The following is a 14,253-nucleotide window of genomic DNA, read 5'->3' as shown; positions in this document are numbered from 1 at the left end:
TGGCTGCTGAGGGACTGTGCTGCCTAGTTAATGGGTTTTAACAGATATCTTCATCAACATCTGGAACACTCCACTGCCCTCTCTGGCTTCAAGGTGGCTGTCATCATCCTAGTGCCCAAGAGGGTGATAGTAACCTGCCTCAACGACTACTGTCCAGTGGCATGAGCTCAACAATAATGAAGTGCTTTGAGCAGCTGGTTGTGGATCATATTCAATCCCATCTTCCTGTTATATTTCAGTTCACATAACACTCAAATCTCTCCACTGATGAAGCCGTAGCTTCTGCACTCCGTACCATCCAGTCCCACCTGGAGTTTGGTGCCTCATGTGCCAGGAAACTCCTTGCTGGTTTTTAACACCTCTCTGTAACTGGATCCTGGACTTGACTGTAAGGCCACAGTCAGTCCATGTTGGCAGAAATATCTGTAGCTCCATCAAGCTGAGCAATGGAGCTCCCCAAGGCCTCTGCTAAAGAATGATTGCACTGCTAGATCTGGTTCAAATAGAATTATCAAGTGCGCTGGTGATACAACGGCAATGAGACAGCGTACAGAGGAGAGGAAGAGCAGCTGTTGTGTGACAATAACAACTTGAGTCTGAACATGAACGAGACCAAAGAGATGACTGTGGAATTACTGCTGAGCACTTCTCGCTGGATGTACACGACTCTTCAGTGATGAGTTAGGAGCTCCGAGTTTCTGAGAGTGCACATAACGGACGATCTCACCAGGTCCCCTTAACCTCCATCAGGCAGCAGGTACTGTAGTATTAGGACAAGTACTGCTAGAATGGGAAACAGCATTTTCCCCAGACCATAAGACTACTGAACTTCCTGCCACCATCCAGGTCTCATCACCCATGAAGCAGTCGTTGCATCATGCTGTTTACTTTTTACCTTGTATCATAAATGCACCTTATTATTTGCTAACTTACTAGTGGTAATATCACATTAGGTGATATGTGTGTGAGTTATATGTACTATATTGTGCACTTTAGTCCAAAGGAATGTTGTTTCATTTGGTGTATACGTATGTACAGTTGAATGACAATAAACTGAACTTGAACTTGTACCATACTCATTTGATATACACTTTCACTCGCTCAAATTCCTCCTTTTGTCTTTGAGTTTTCCTGTGCAGATGACCCGATGACCCCTGTATTACAGAATTCACAAAATCTTGAATACCAAAGTTCAAAGTAAATTTTATTATCGGAGTACATATATGTCACCACATACAACCCTGAGATTCTTTTTCCTGTGGGCATACTCAGCAAGCCTAGAGAATAGTAATTATAAGAGGATCAGTGAAAGATAAAGTAGAGTGCAGAAGACAACAAACTGCAAATATGCAAAATATAAGTAAATAGCAATCAATCAGGGGAGCATGAAGTAATAAGATAAAGAGTCCTTGAAGTGATATAATTGGTTATTAGAACATTTCAATGGAGCTGAGTATAGTGATCCCCTTTTGTTCAAGAGCCTGATGGTTGGGGGGTAGTAACTGTTCTCGAAGTTGGTGGTGCGAGTTCTGAGGCTCTTGTACCTTCTACCTGATGGCAGCAGTGAGAAAAGAGCATGGCCTGGGTAGTGAGGATCTTTGTATGATGGATACTGCTTTCCTACGACAGGGTTTCGTATAGATGTGCTCAATGGTTGGAAGGGCTTTACCCATGATGTACTGGGCCTAATCCACTACCTTTTGTAGGATTTTCTGTTCGAAGGCATTGGTGTTTCCATACCAGCCTGTGATGTAGCCAGTCAATACACTCTTCATTGCACGTGTCTCAAAGTTTGTCAAATTATTTAATGTCATGCCAAATCTCCACAGATTCCTAAGGAAGTAGAGGTGCTTTAGTGCTTTCTTCACAGTTGCATGTATATGCTAGGTCCAGGACTAGTCCTCTGAAATAGTAACACCCAGGAATTTAAATTTGCTAACCTGAATATTATCAAAAAATTTTTGATGCAAAATACATTCTTATGAAATTTGTGTGTGTGGAGAGGGGAGGTAAAAATATATTTTTGAACTCTTGTTTCTTGATGCATATTCAGATAAATTGTGTGTCCTTTATGGAAAATCACTATATGAATCACTTTCTAGGAAGACAAGCCATCCTGCCCCAATGCAGTGTCTGTTGTCTTTATAAAATGCCCTGTGATTTTCTTAATTCCAATCGCCAAGCACATGTCATGGGTCCTTTTCAGCTCTCCCAATTTCCTGTTTAAATTTGTTCTTGCTTCTTTTATATTCCTCAAAGGCCCTGTCTGATTTCAGCTTGCTATACCTTACCCATGCTTCCTTTTTCTTTTTGAATAAATTTACATCATCCCTATTTATTCTTCCAACAGGAACATGTTGGTCTTTGACCTTCTGACATTCAAGCAATTCCCAATAGCAGCCACTCCTTGTCTACTTTCCCCATTTCCTGCCTTATACTGTTGTAATTAGCCTTCCTCCAATTCATCACTTTCCCTCAAGGTCTTGTCTGATCTCCATCTGTAACTATCTGAAAATTTAGAGTTAGGATTACTGTTCCCAGAATGTTCCCCCACTGAAATTCCAATCATCTGGTCCAGCTCATTTTCCAATACAAAGTCTTATATGGCCCCTTGGTTAAATTTTCTACTTACTGTTTCAAAAAGCCATACTGGATGTGTCTATAACAATATTTGCCTCCTATAAGACCATAAGATATAGGAGCAAAAGTAGGCCATTCGGCCCACTGAGTGTGCTCTGCCATTCAGTCATCGGCTGATCCAATTCTTTCAATAATCTCTGCCTTCCCCCCCCCTCCCCCATACCTCTTGTTGCCCTGCTAATCAAGAACCTATCTATCTCTGCCTTAAATGCACCCAATGACTTGGCTTCCACAGCCACTCGTGGCATCAAATTCCACAGAGTTACCACCCTCTGACTAAAGTAATTTCTCCGCATCTAATTTCTAGATGGACATCCTTCTATCTTGAAGTCGTGCCCTCTTGTCCTAGATTCCCCTTCCATGGGAAATAACTTTGCAATATCTAATCTGTTCAGTCCTTTTAACATTCGGAATGTTTCTATGAGATCCCCTCTCATTCTCCTGAACTCCAGGGAATACAGCCCAAGAGCTGCCAGATGTCAGCACATCCTTACTTTAAAAAAGGAGTGGAAAACTGAACACAGTACTCCAAGTATGGTCTCACAAGTGCCCTATAAAACCTCAACATCACACCCCTGTACTTGTATTGTGTACCTCAAGAAACGAATGCCATCATTGCATTTGCCTTCTTCGCTACCGACTCAACCTTTAGGAGAATCCTGCACAAGGACTCCCAAGTCCCTTTGCACCTCTACTTTTCAATTCTCTCCCCATCTAAATAATAGTCTGCCCATTTATTTCCTCCACCAAAGTCCATGACCATACACTTTTCAACATTGTATTTCATTTACCACTTCTTTGCCCATTCCCCTAAACTATCCAAGTCTCTCTGCAGGCTCTCTGTTTCCTCAACACTACCTGCTCTTCCACCTACCGTATATTCTGGAGTATAAGCCGACCCCCCCCCCCCCCCCCCCATTTTCAAGGTTAAAAAAGTGCCTTTCTCATGTTACCTTTGTATAAGCCAACCCCTTTTGTAGAGGTTTTTGATTTAACCAGGAAAGATCACAAGATCTCACATGCCGTTACTCAGCTTTGCTGTATCCGGAACCGGGAAATTTTGTGAACCAGTACCTGCTAAGAAAACAGGCCTACACATTGTAGAGCGTTATAAGCGAATTCTTAATAAATAAATCAGGGAGGGAAATTTTGGATTAGGTCTCCAATAATAAACAATCCTCTGAAATGTAACCCTTGTGAAACCATTTAGCGCCCATCATAATCTCGTTAAAACATAACACAGGGTGGCGGGATCAGCATGTCTACTCAGTATTGAATTTGCGACTGTCATGTACAAAAGATTAAAACGAATGTGATATGCTGGCTTCAAGCTGAAGGTTGTTGATTTTGCTAAAGGAATGAATAATTCTGCAGCTGCTAAGAAGTTTAGTGTAAATGAGAAACAAGTGAGAAAGTGGAGAAAGGCAGAGGACACGCTGAGGGAAATGCCAAAGACGAAATGTGCAAACTGTTGGAAAACATGCCAGTGGCCAGAACTGGAAGAAAAGGTTTTAGAGTGGGTGAATCACCAGCGATTGTCCAAATACATTGTTACCAGCGAAATGATTCGAGTTCAAGCATTGAAATGGGCCGAAAAACACCGTGAGGTCAGGGAAAATTTCAAAGCTACGCGAAGTTGGTGCACCTGATTTATGAATAGACGTGATCTTGTGTTGAGACAAAAAACAAAGATTGCTCAGAAAATTCCCGCGGGGTGTTGTTGTTGACGTCCAAGAACGCTGCTGGATGGACGAAACAGGTTGCTTGAAGTGGGTTAAAGAGGTGTGGCGTCGATGTCCCAAAAGTTTCAGGAAGGAAAAGTTGCTACTTGTCTGGGACATGTTCAAAGCGCACTTGTCAGCTGAGACAAAAGCAGCATTGAACGCTGAAAATACGGACATTGCAGTCATTCCCGGTGGTTTGATCTCCATGCTCCAGCCACTAGATGTGAGTTTAAACAAATCATTTAAAGAATTCATGTGTCGACAGTGGAACAAATTTGACTCAAAAACAGCCAATAAATACGACCTGTCTTCTGTGTATTCGTTTTTCCAAAGTTGGCACCCAGTGTATAAGCCAACCTCCTAATTTTAGGACCAAAATTTAGGGCCAGATTCTAGGCTTATACACCGGAATTTATGGTATCTTTGTATCATCAGCAAATTTAGCCACAAATCCATTAATACCGTAGTCCAAATCATTGACATATATCATAAAAAGCAGCGGTCCCAAAAGCAGAACCCTGTGGAACTCCACTGGTAACTGGCAGCTAGCCAGAATAGGATCCCTTTATTCTAACTCTGTTTTCTGCTGCTCAGCCAATGTTCCACCCATGCTAGTAACTTCCCTGTAATTCCATGGGCTCTTATCTTGTTAAGCAGCCTCATGTTCAGCACCTTGTTAAAGGCCTTCTGAAAATCCAAGTACACCACACCTACTGCATCTCCTTTGTCTACCCTGCTTGAAATTTCCTCAAAAAATTGCAGGTTAGTCAGGCAGAATTCTCCTTTCAGGAAACCATGCTAGCTTTGGCCTATCTTGTCATGTGCCTCCAGGTACTCCGTAATCTCATCCCTAACAATTGATTTCAACAAATTCCCAGCTACTGATGTCAGGCAAATAGGCTTTCTCTAAGCCTCTGAGCTTCTACTCACTGACATTACTGTTGCCTGTGATTCTTAATCACTATATTTGGTCAAGAGAAGAGCAATGATCAGGATGCCTTTTCAATTTTTGTGTTTTCTTGAACTAGCAGATGGGACTTTCCATAAAATGACACCCCCTCCCCATGCTGCTTTGAAATAGCAATGTAAATAAACTTCCCAAGTTGATGTTGAATGTACAACCTTCATTTATTTATTTCTTTTTTTGGGATGTGAGGTTCCCTGGCAACGCCATCATTTATTGTCCTTGCGAAAATTATGACGAGTCGCCTTGCTAAACCATTCTACTTGCTCTAATAAAGCTACAACTACCATGCTGATGTGTCAGGAATTTCAGAAGCAGACCCAGCGGCAATAAGCAATGACAGTGACTTTCCATGTTTGAATATGTGCAGCTTCCAGTGGAATGTGCAAGGGGATGATGTCCTCATGTGTTTGTTTCCCTTGGTGGTAGAGGCTACAGATTTTGGAGGGGTTGGCAGAGAGTCCTCGATGAGTAACGTGAGTAGACATTGTAGAAGATATTGATGAGCAGCTAATCAAGTTGGCATCTTTGTCCTGATGTAATCTAGTAGAGAGTGTTGCCTCATGGATAAACCAGTTGGATAGAAAATTTGTAAGAGCGGTCCCAGAATTTTGTTTAGGCAAGATTAAAACCTATAGAGGTGATTTTTTTGAGTTTTGTGAATACCATGATTTTATATTATTAATTTGAAGTGAGGTATTCCAAAATACATTATTAAAAACCTAATTATAAGATCAAGCATAAAGTTTTGCAGCCCTCAAGTTGTGTGATTAATATTTTTAGTGTGCAACATGGCGGTCAGGAGTTAATTAGTTTAGAATTACATATTCCCCTAGTGATAGCACGTTCAGTTGAAGCCTATGTTCTCCTAAAAGTATGTAAATGGCATAATTCTATTTAGAAATATTTTACCAATTTTCTGTGTACCAAATATTTGGTTTCTAAAACTTGGTTAGATGTTATTTTGGCTTTGTTTTAAAGATTGCTTTTTAATCTGAAACATACTATTTGTTTAGCACTGAAGCACCAGCTCCAGCTGCTACTATAGAAGAAACGAGAGGGAATGGTGTAGTGAAAATGGTAAGTTTCAAATGCACTTTTTTGAAATAACAACTATTGAATTAGGTCAAATAAATTAGACAAATAAACATTGTGACTTTAAGGGGAGGAAAAGTTCAATGAATGTGGTTTTAAATTAGAAATGTGATTAACTTTAAGGTGTCTTTTTAAATGAGAAGCTAATGTATTTATCCTGCCTTTTTTGAACTATTTTTTGAACAATTTGGTGGGGCTCTTTTTTTGTCTATCATTTAGTTGCTCTCAATTTGATACAAATTTCACAGAAGAGGATTGAGGTGAATGTTCTTTAAAATAAATTTTTAAGTTAAACAGTAAAACTCAGCTGTATGTTAGAAATGACCTTCCATGAAGAATATTAACTTGGTTTATCTTTCTGTAAATGTTGAGGGAGGGAGGGTCCATGCCAACCATCAATCACCATTTATACTTGTAATACAGTACATTAATCCCATTCACCCTACATGAACAGGCGCTGGTGTAATAGACCCAAGATGCAGATCGTGCAAGGAACCTTTTCCCCCTCCACATTCAGATTCTACCATTTACCTATATCAGGGACAATTTGTACTGGCCAATTAACTACACATATTTGGGATGTGAAAGGAAACAAATTAGACAAATAAATATTATTAAGTGAGGAAAAGATTGAACTATGTGGGTTAGTTTGGGAATTTGTTGGCTAATAGCCCTTATAACAATTTGTATTTCATTGAGTTAATGGGTCTTGATTACATTCATGTATTGATTCTAGTACTTGCACAGCCAGTATCCTCAAAATCAGAAACAAATTGGCAAATAGACCATGTACGTTCTGTAAGTTAGTAGATTTATAATATAATTGGAAAAGGGAACTTTGTGTCTTAGTTACTAATTGTTCAGAGTAGTTATCATTAGATTAAGAAGTCTGTATTCTTCAATGTTATGGAAGCAGATCTATAGAATTGCAAGCTGGTCATTCAGTGTTTTATGGCTGAAGCTTTAAAGCTGAACTGCAAAACATGAGAGTGTTCGCTTCCAACATAGGGTTACAGTGGGAGAATAGATGTTTCAATAGAATAGGTTTGGTGTTCAGTTTAGTTATAGAAAATAATCATGTTTTCATTCTTTAGAATCCTACAGCTGAGGGGGAGGATGAAAGTGACAGTGATAGTGATGACGATGATGATGATGTTCAAGTTACAATTGGTGACATAAAAACTGGAGCACCTCAGTACACGTAAGTTCCCAACCTTTGTGAAACTTGAGATAAAAATGCAGTTTTTGTTGGTTAACTTTACTTAGGTTTTCACTGTTTGATATTTTGAAGTGTTATTCCAATCAGTGTATGTATACAGATATATCTCCTACTGGAAATGGCACGGCTGAGGGACAACACTGCTCATGGTTGCACAAGAACAGGTGCTGGTGTGATAGACCCAATTGTGCAAGGAATTCACTGAAACCATCCAGCACATAATAGCAGGGTGCAAGATGCAGGCAGGGACAGCACACACTGAATGGCACAACTAAATTGCAGGAATTGTGTACAGGAACATCGGCCACTGAGGATGGATTGGACACTCTCAAATCCAAATGGGGAACACTGGAGAAGGTGGTGGAGAATGACAGAACTTGCAAATACAGACTGATAAGCAGGTACTGGCCAGCCAACCAGACATAGTGATACTGGACAAGGAACAGAAGAAAGCAATAGTGATGGATGTGGCAATCCCAAATGACAGTAACACCAAGAAGAAAGAATAAGTGAAGTTGGAGAAATACCGGGGATTGAAAGAGCAGATAGACAGGATGTAGAAGGTTAAAGTCAGAGTAATCCCAATGGTGATAGGAGCACTTGGAGCTGTGATACCTGGAATGGGAAGGTGGCTCTAGTTAATCCCGGGAACAACATCTAATATCCTGGCCCAGAAAGATGCACTACAAGGAACAGCAAGGATACTGCGCTGAATCCCCAAGCTCCCAAGCCTTTGGTAGAGGCTCCGAGATTGAGGGAAAACGATGCATACACACCACTTGTGTTGATGATTTTCTCCTTGAACTGTTGTCATTTTGGTGTTAGTATTCTCACATTGATTCTTCAAGTTTGTTTTAGGGTGTTCCCATGACTTTGCTGCTCTTGTACTTCAGTTGTGGTAATGGTGTTGAGATGATTATTCCTTTAATTAATAGACAGGATATCAGTAATTCTGGCAAAGGTATTGACCATCTTTAATTGCTTTCACATAAGAGTTAATAAGATTGCAATGTTTGTGGACGTGCATGTATACCAGATTGGTTAAAGAGGATTGATTCCCATAGAACAGTACAGCACCTGAACGGTCACTTCATTCTACCATGTCTGCATCAACCATGATCCCACTGATAATGATCCCATCTGACTGCATGTGGTCCATATCATTGTGTTTGTTTTCTGTTCAAAATATGTCTTAATGCCTCTTAATGCTATCATATCTGTTTCTCCCACCTCTCTCAGCTGCATGTTTCAGGCAGGTGCAATACTGAGTTTTTAAAAAAAAAATGCAAATCTCCTGTAAATTTTCCCCAACTCAGTCTAGATCTATGTCCTCTAGTATTTCACATTTTCATTATAGGTGGTGGAAAAAGAAGCTATCTAATGCACCATAATTTCAACTCATAATTTTCATCTCACATTATTTTATATTATTCAGATAGGACACTCCCTTAGTCTCCAACACGTCAAAGAAAACAGTTCAAGTTCGTTCAGTCTCTTTTTGCCTAATACATTGCACTCCAGTCCAGGCAGCTTACTGGTGAAGCTTTTCTGCATGCTTTGCAAAGCTTGCATATCCTTCCTGCCATGTGCAGTTTGGTTGCCATACTAAGTTTTGTAAGGTTGCAACATAACTTAAAACTTAACACTCAATGCACTGACTGATAAATACAGTCATTCCATATTTGCAAATTTGTGGATGACACTAAGATTTGAGGGTGTAGTGGACAACAAGGAGGACTATCAAAGCTTGCAGTGGAACCTGGACCAGCTAGAAAAGTTGGCTGAATATTGGCAATTTGAATTTAATGCAAGCAAGTATGAGGTTTTGCATTTTGGGAGGACAACCCAGGGTAGGTCCAACAGAGTGAATGGTAGGGCTTTCAGGAGTGCATTAGAACAAAGTGGTCTAGGAGAGAATACAAGTCCATAATCCAGTTAAAGTACCATCAGAGGTAAACGGAGACGTTGGCCTTCATGGATCAGAGTACAGGAATTGGGATGTTCTGTTGAAGTTGTTAGTGAGGCCTAATTTGGAGTATTGTGCGCAGCTTTGGTCACCTACCTGCAGGACAGATGTAAATAAGGTTGGAAGGTGCAGAGAAAATTTAGGATACTGCTGAGATTAGAGGATCTGAGCTATAAGGAAAGATTCAGTAGGTTAGGGCTTTACTTTGGAACGTAGAAGATTGAGGGGAGACGGTAGTGGTATACAAAGTTATGAGGGGTATAGATAGAGTATGTAAATGCAAGCAGGCTTTTTTCACTGTAGAAGTTGGGTGGGCTTAAAGTAGAGGTGATGGGTTAAGGATGAAAGGTGAAAAGTTTGAGGGGAACATGAGGGAAAGCTTCTTCGCTCAGAGGGTGATGAAAATGGGAACGAGCTGCCAACGCAGGTGGTGGATGCGACTTTGGTTTAACTGTTTAAGAGAGGTTCAAATAGGTGCATGGATGGGAGGCGTTTGGAGGGCTATACTGCAGGTGCAGGTGGATGTGACAAGGCAGTATAACTGAGTTGGCATGGATTAGATGGGCTGAATAGCCTGTTTCTGTTCTGTAATTTTCTGTGACTCTATATGCTGCCTTTATCACACTCTGTATTGTGTTGGCACTTGTGGGGAGCAGTAGAATGAATCCCAGATTCCCTTGTACATTAGTGTTCTTAAAGGTCTTGCCATTAACTGTATTATTTACTCTTTCATTTGATCTTCCAATAAAATTGCTTTGCATTCATCCACATTAACCCCCATTTGCCATTTCTCCACCCACTCCTCCAAATTTCCAAACTATATCCTGCTTCCTCCATCACTATATCATCATTCACTTCACGACTGGTCACAGACCTGCAGTCAGAAAAAAAAACACCCATCCCTCATCAATCATTTATGTCACATCTTCAAATAAAAATCAAATTTGCAAAACAGGCTTCCCCAAAATAAAGTTACACTGTTTATCACTAAAACCACTTTTCCTAATGTGAATAAATCCAGGCTCATCCCTACTGCTGGTGTAAGGTTTACTGGCCTATAATTTGCTGCATTATCACTTTTACTTAAAGAACAATATCAGCTATTCTGTGGCTGAAAAGGATACAAAGATCTTTGTCAAGGCGCCAGTAATCGTCTCCTCTTGCTTCCCTCAATATCCCAGGATAGATTCTACCAGGCTCTGGAATCTAATCCTTAATATTTTTCAAGACAATCAACACCACTTTGTCCTTGATATTGATGTGCTGAAGAATATCAACGTACCCCTGTGTAATCTCACCACCATCCATGTCCTTCTGTGTAATACCCACGCAAAATACTCATTTAGGACCTTGACCATATCTGGCTGTTGTTACTTAGCAAAAAGTTTGAGTACCACCAGTCAGTTTATGTTACTTTAAATGGAAACTGTTGAATTTCATACATTGGAAACATCATTATCCGTCTACAGTGCCTATTAAAGTATTCACCCCCCCCCCCCCCCCAGAAGTTTTCATGTTTTCTTGTTTTGCAGCATTGAATCACAGTGGATTTAATTTGGCTTTTCTTTTTACACTGGTCTAAAGAAAAAGACTCTTTCGTGTCAAAGTGAAAACTGTTCTCTTCAAAGTGTTCTAAGTTACAGATGTAAAGCACAAAATTGATTGCTTAAGTATTCACCCCCCTTTAATATGACACACCAAGTCATCGCTGGTGCAGCCAATTGGTTTAGGAAGTCACATAATTGGTTTTAGGAGATCTGCTTTTGGAGACCTAAGTGCAGTCAAGGTGTTAGAATTGATTGTAGTAAAAATACTATCTGGAAGGTCCAACTGCTGGTGAGTCAGTAATCTGGCAAAAACTCCACCATGAAGACAAAAGAACACTCCAAGCAACTCTGAAAAGATTTTTGAAAAGCACAAGTCAGGAGATGGATACAAGAAAATCTCCCAAGTCACTGAACATCCCTTAGAGTACAGTTAAGTCAATCATCAAGAAAAGAAAAGAATATGGCACAGTTGTATCTCTGCCTAGAGCAGGCTGTCCTCAAAAACTGAGGGACTGTAAGAAGGGGACTAGTGAAGAAGGCCACCAAGAGACCGATGACAGCTCTGGGGGAGCTACAAACTTCAGTGACTGAGATGGGAGGGACTGCACATACAACAATTGTTGACCAGGTGCTTTACCAGTCGCAGCTTTATAGGAGAGTGGCAAAGAGAGAACCACTGTAGGGGGAAAAAAATCTCACATGAATTCTTGGCTAGAGTTTGCCAGAAGGCATGTGGGAGGCTCTGGAGTCAGCTGAAAGAAGGTTCTATGGTCTGATGAAACCAAATTTAAGCTTTTTGATCATCAGTAAATGATATGTTTGGCGTAAGCCAAACAATGCACCTTGTCAAAAACCCATCGTCCCTACTGTGAGGCATGGTGGTGGCTGCATCATGCTGTGGGGTTACTTCACTGCGGCAGGCCCTGGAAGGCTTGTGAAGGTAGAGGGTAAAATGAATGCAGCAAAATACAGAGAAATCCTGGAGGGAAACCTGATGCAGTCTGCAAGAGAACTGTGACTTGGGAGAAGATTTGTTTTCTGTAATGACCCCAAGTATAAAGCCGAAGCTACACAGGAATGGCTTAAAAACAACAAAGTTAATGTCCTGGAGTGGCCAAATCAAGAGTCCAGACCTCAATCCAACTGAGAATTTGTGGCTGGACTTGAAAAGGGCTGTTCACTTACGATCCCCACGCAATCTGACAGAGCTCGAGTAGTTTTATAAAGAAGGATGGGAGAAAAATTGCAGTGTCCAGATGTGCAAAGCTTATACAGACCTGTCCACACAGACTTAAGGCTGTAATTGCTGCAAAAGGTGCATCTGCTAAGTACTGACTTGAAGGGGGTGAATACTTATTCAATCAATTACTTTGTGTTTTATGTTTGTAAGTAACTTAGATCACTTTGTAGAGATGTTTTCACTTTGACGTGAAAGAGTCTTTTTCTGTTGATCAGTGTCAAAAATGCCAAATTAAATCCACTGTGATTCAATGTTGTAAAATGATAAAACATGAAATCTTCCAAGGGGGGATGAATACTTTTAATAGGCACTGTATATCCTGTATGATAAAAATGTAAGTATTTTCTTTGAGAAAATTCAGTAAAGAATGTTGAATTAACAAGTGAGCAGTATATTGTGAGAATTCTTTAGCCCTAATTTAAACTATACTTTCTGTCCAAAAGCTATGGTGTAACACCTGTAAATCTCAATATCAAGTCTTCAAGTAGACTTTACGGATCAGGTAAGAAACCTTTTATGTTTTTCGTGATTTGTCTGCTTCAGCCCAAGACACAAGGACAGGGTGGCAAATGTCCTTCATTCCTATTCTGTACGACTTAGTGGAGATGTACATAACATCACTTTTCCTTCTCCATTTCTTACTTGTGGCCTTTTTGCAAAATTAAATGACACTCTACATTCTAAATGGAAATTTGTAGTTCAAGGAAACATTTAAGTTTTGAACCTGAAGCTCCATCAGAATACCCTTTTTTAAAGTTTAATTGGCATTTGTAAAACAATAACTTTGAGTTTCTGTGGGTCTTGAGTGTAATCATAAAGTAATTAAGAACATTTGGAGTCAGAATAACCTAAAAGGCCATCAATGCATCTGCCAGTATGTTAGAAGGAAAACTACTTTCAAGAAAATATTATATCATAGAATACTTTCAAAAAAGAGGACCTATTACATGATTGAAACTTAATGCAGTAGGCAGGAGTAGTAGTATTGGTACTAGACCTATCCCTTGTCTATAACTATAGCAAGAGTCTGCCAACTGTCAGATTTTAGTGATTTTTGGCCTGAAAGTAAATTGGTAACTGGATTTTATTAATTTGTCTATATGTAAATTACTTGACTTTTTCACAATGGCTTCAAATATTGTGAGTATCATTAACCATTGTGTGCTGTCATTTGTTGAACCAGTGGCTAACTTTATGAATTATACAACTGGCATTATAGTTTTGGCTTTTTTTCTGGAACACTGACCATCTGTTCGATACCTGTTTTAGGTTCAGATACATCCTTAGATAGTTTGTACATGAAACTAATGGCAGCATGCTCAGTTTTCATAGGGAAAGTGAACAATCCACAAATGCTGAAAGTCTTAAGCAACATGTATAAAATGCTGGAGAAACTCAGCATGTAAGGCAGCATACACGGAGGGAAGTAACCAGTCACTTTCTTGACCTGAATGATTGACTGTTTATTCCCTTCTGTTGATTCTGCCTGCCTTGCTAAGTTCCTCTGGGGAGGGGTGGGGTGTGTTACTGTGAGATATGGTTTTGTTTTCAATAGATAGTAAAACTCTGATATTAATCTTTGTCTGCTGGCATTCAATATCTTTGATACTTAATAAGGTCACCAACTTAACTTCAAGTCAAGTCAACTTTTATTGTCATTTCGACCATAACTGCTGGTACAGTGCATAGTAAAAATGAGACAACATTTTTCAGGACCATGGTGTTACATGACACAGTACAAAAACTACACTGAACTATGTAATAATAAAAAAAACAACACAGAGAAAGCTACACTAGACTACAGAGCTACACTGGATTGCATAAAATGCACAAAAACAGTGCAGGCATTACAATAAAT

At 39.9% G+C, this 14,253-nt stretch overlaps 1 protein-coding gene across 8 annotated transcripts in view; it reads left to right on the top strand.

Annotated features, from left to right (window-relative positions):
- The window catches only part of fip1l1a (FIP1 like 1a (S. cerevisiae)), a 93,632-nt gene that overhangs the window by 1,581 nt on the left and 77,798 nt on the right, over positions 1-14,253 (top strand). For all 8 annotated transcript variants that reach the window (XM_073064664.1, XM_073064665.1, XM_073064668.1 and 5 more), the window contains exons 3-5: positions 6,345-6,408; positions 7,518-7,624; positions 12,839-12,897. In XM_073064664.1, the coding sequence (XP_072920765.1) occupies positions 6,345-6,408; positions 7,518-7,624; positions 12,839-12,897 (230 nt within the window). The remainder of the gene's footprint in view (positions 1-6,344; positions 6,409-7,517; positions 7,625-12,838; positions 12,898-14,253) is intronic.

The sequence above is a fragment of the Hemitrygon akajei genome, chromosome 13 (genome assembly GCF_048418815.1).
Source record: "Hemitrygon akajei chromosome 13, sHemAka1.3, whole genome shotgun sequence".
NCBI lineage: Eukaryota > Metazoa > Chordata > Chondrichthyes > Myliobatiformes > Dasyatidae > Hemitrygon > Hemitrygon akajei.
This window is presented reverse-complemented; position numbering and strand designations above follow the sequence as displayed.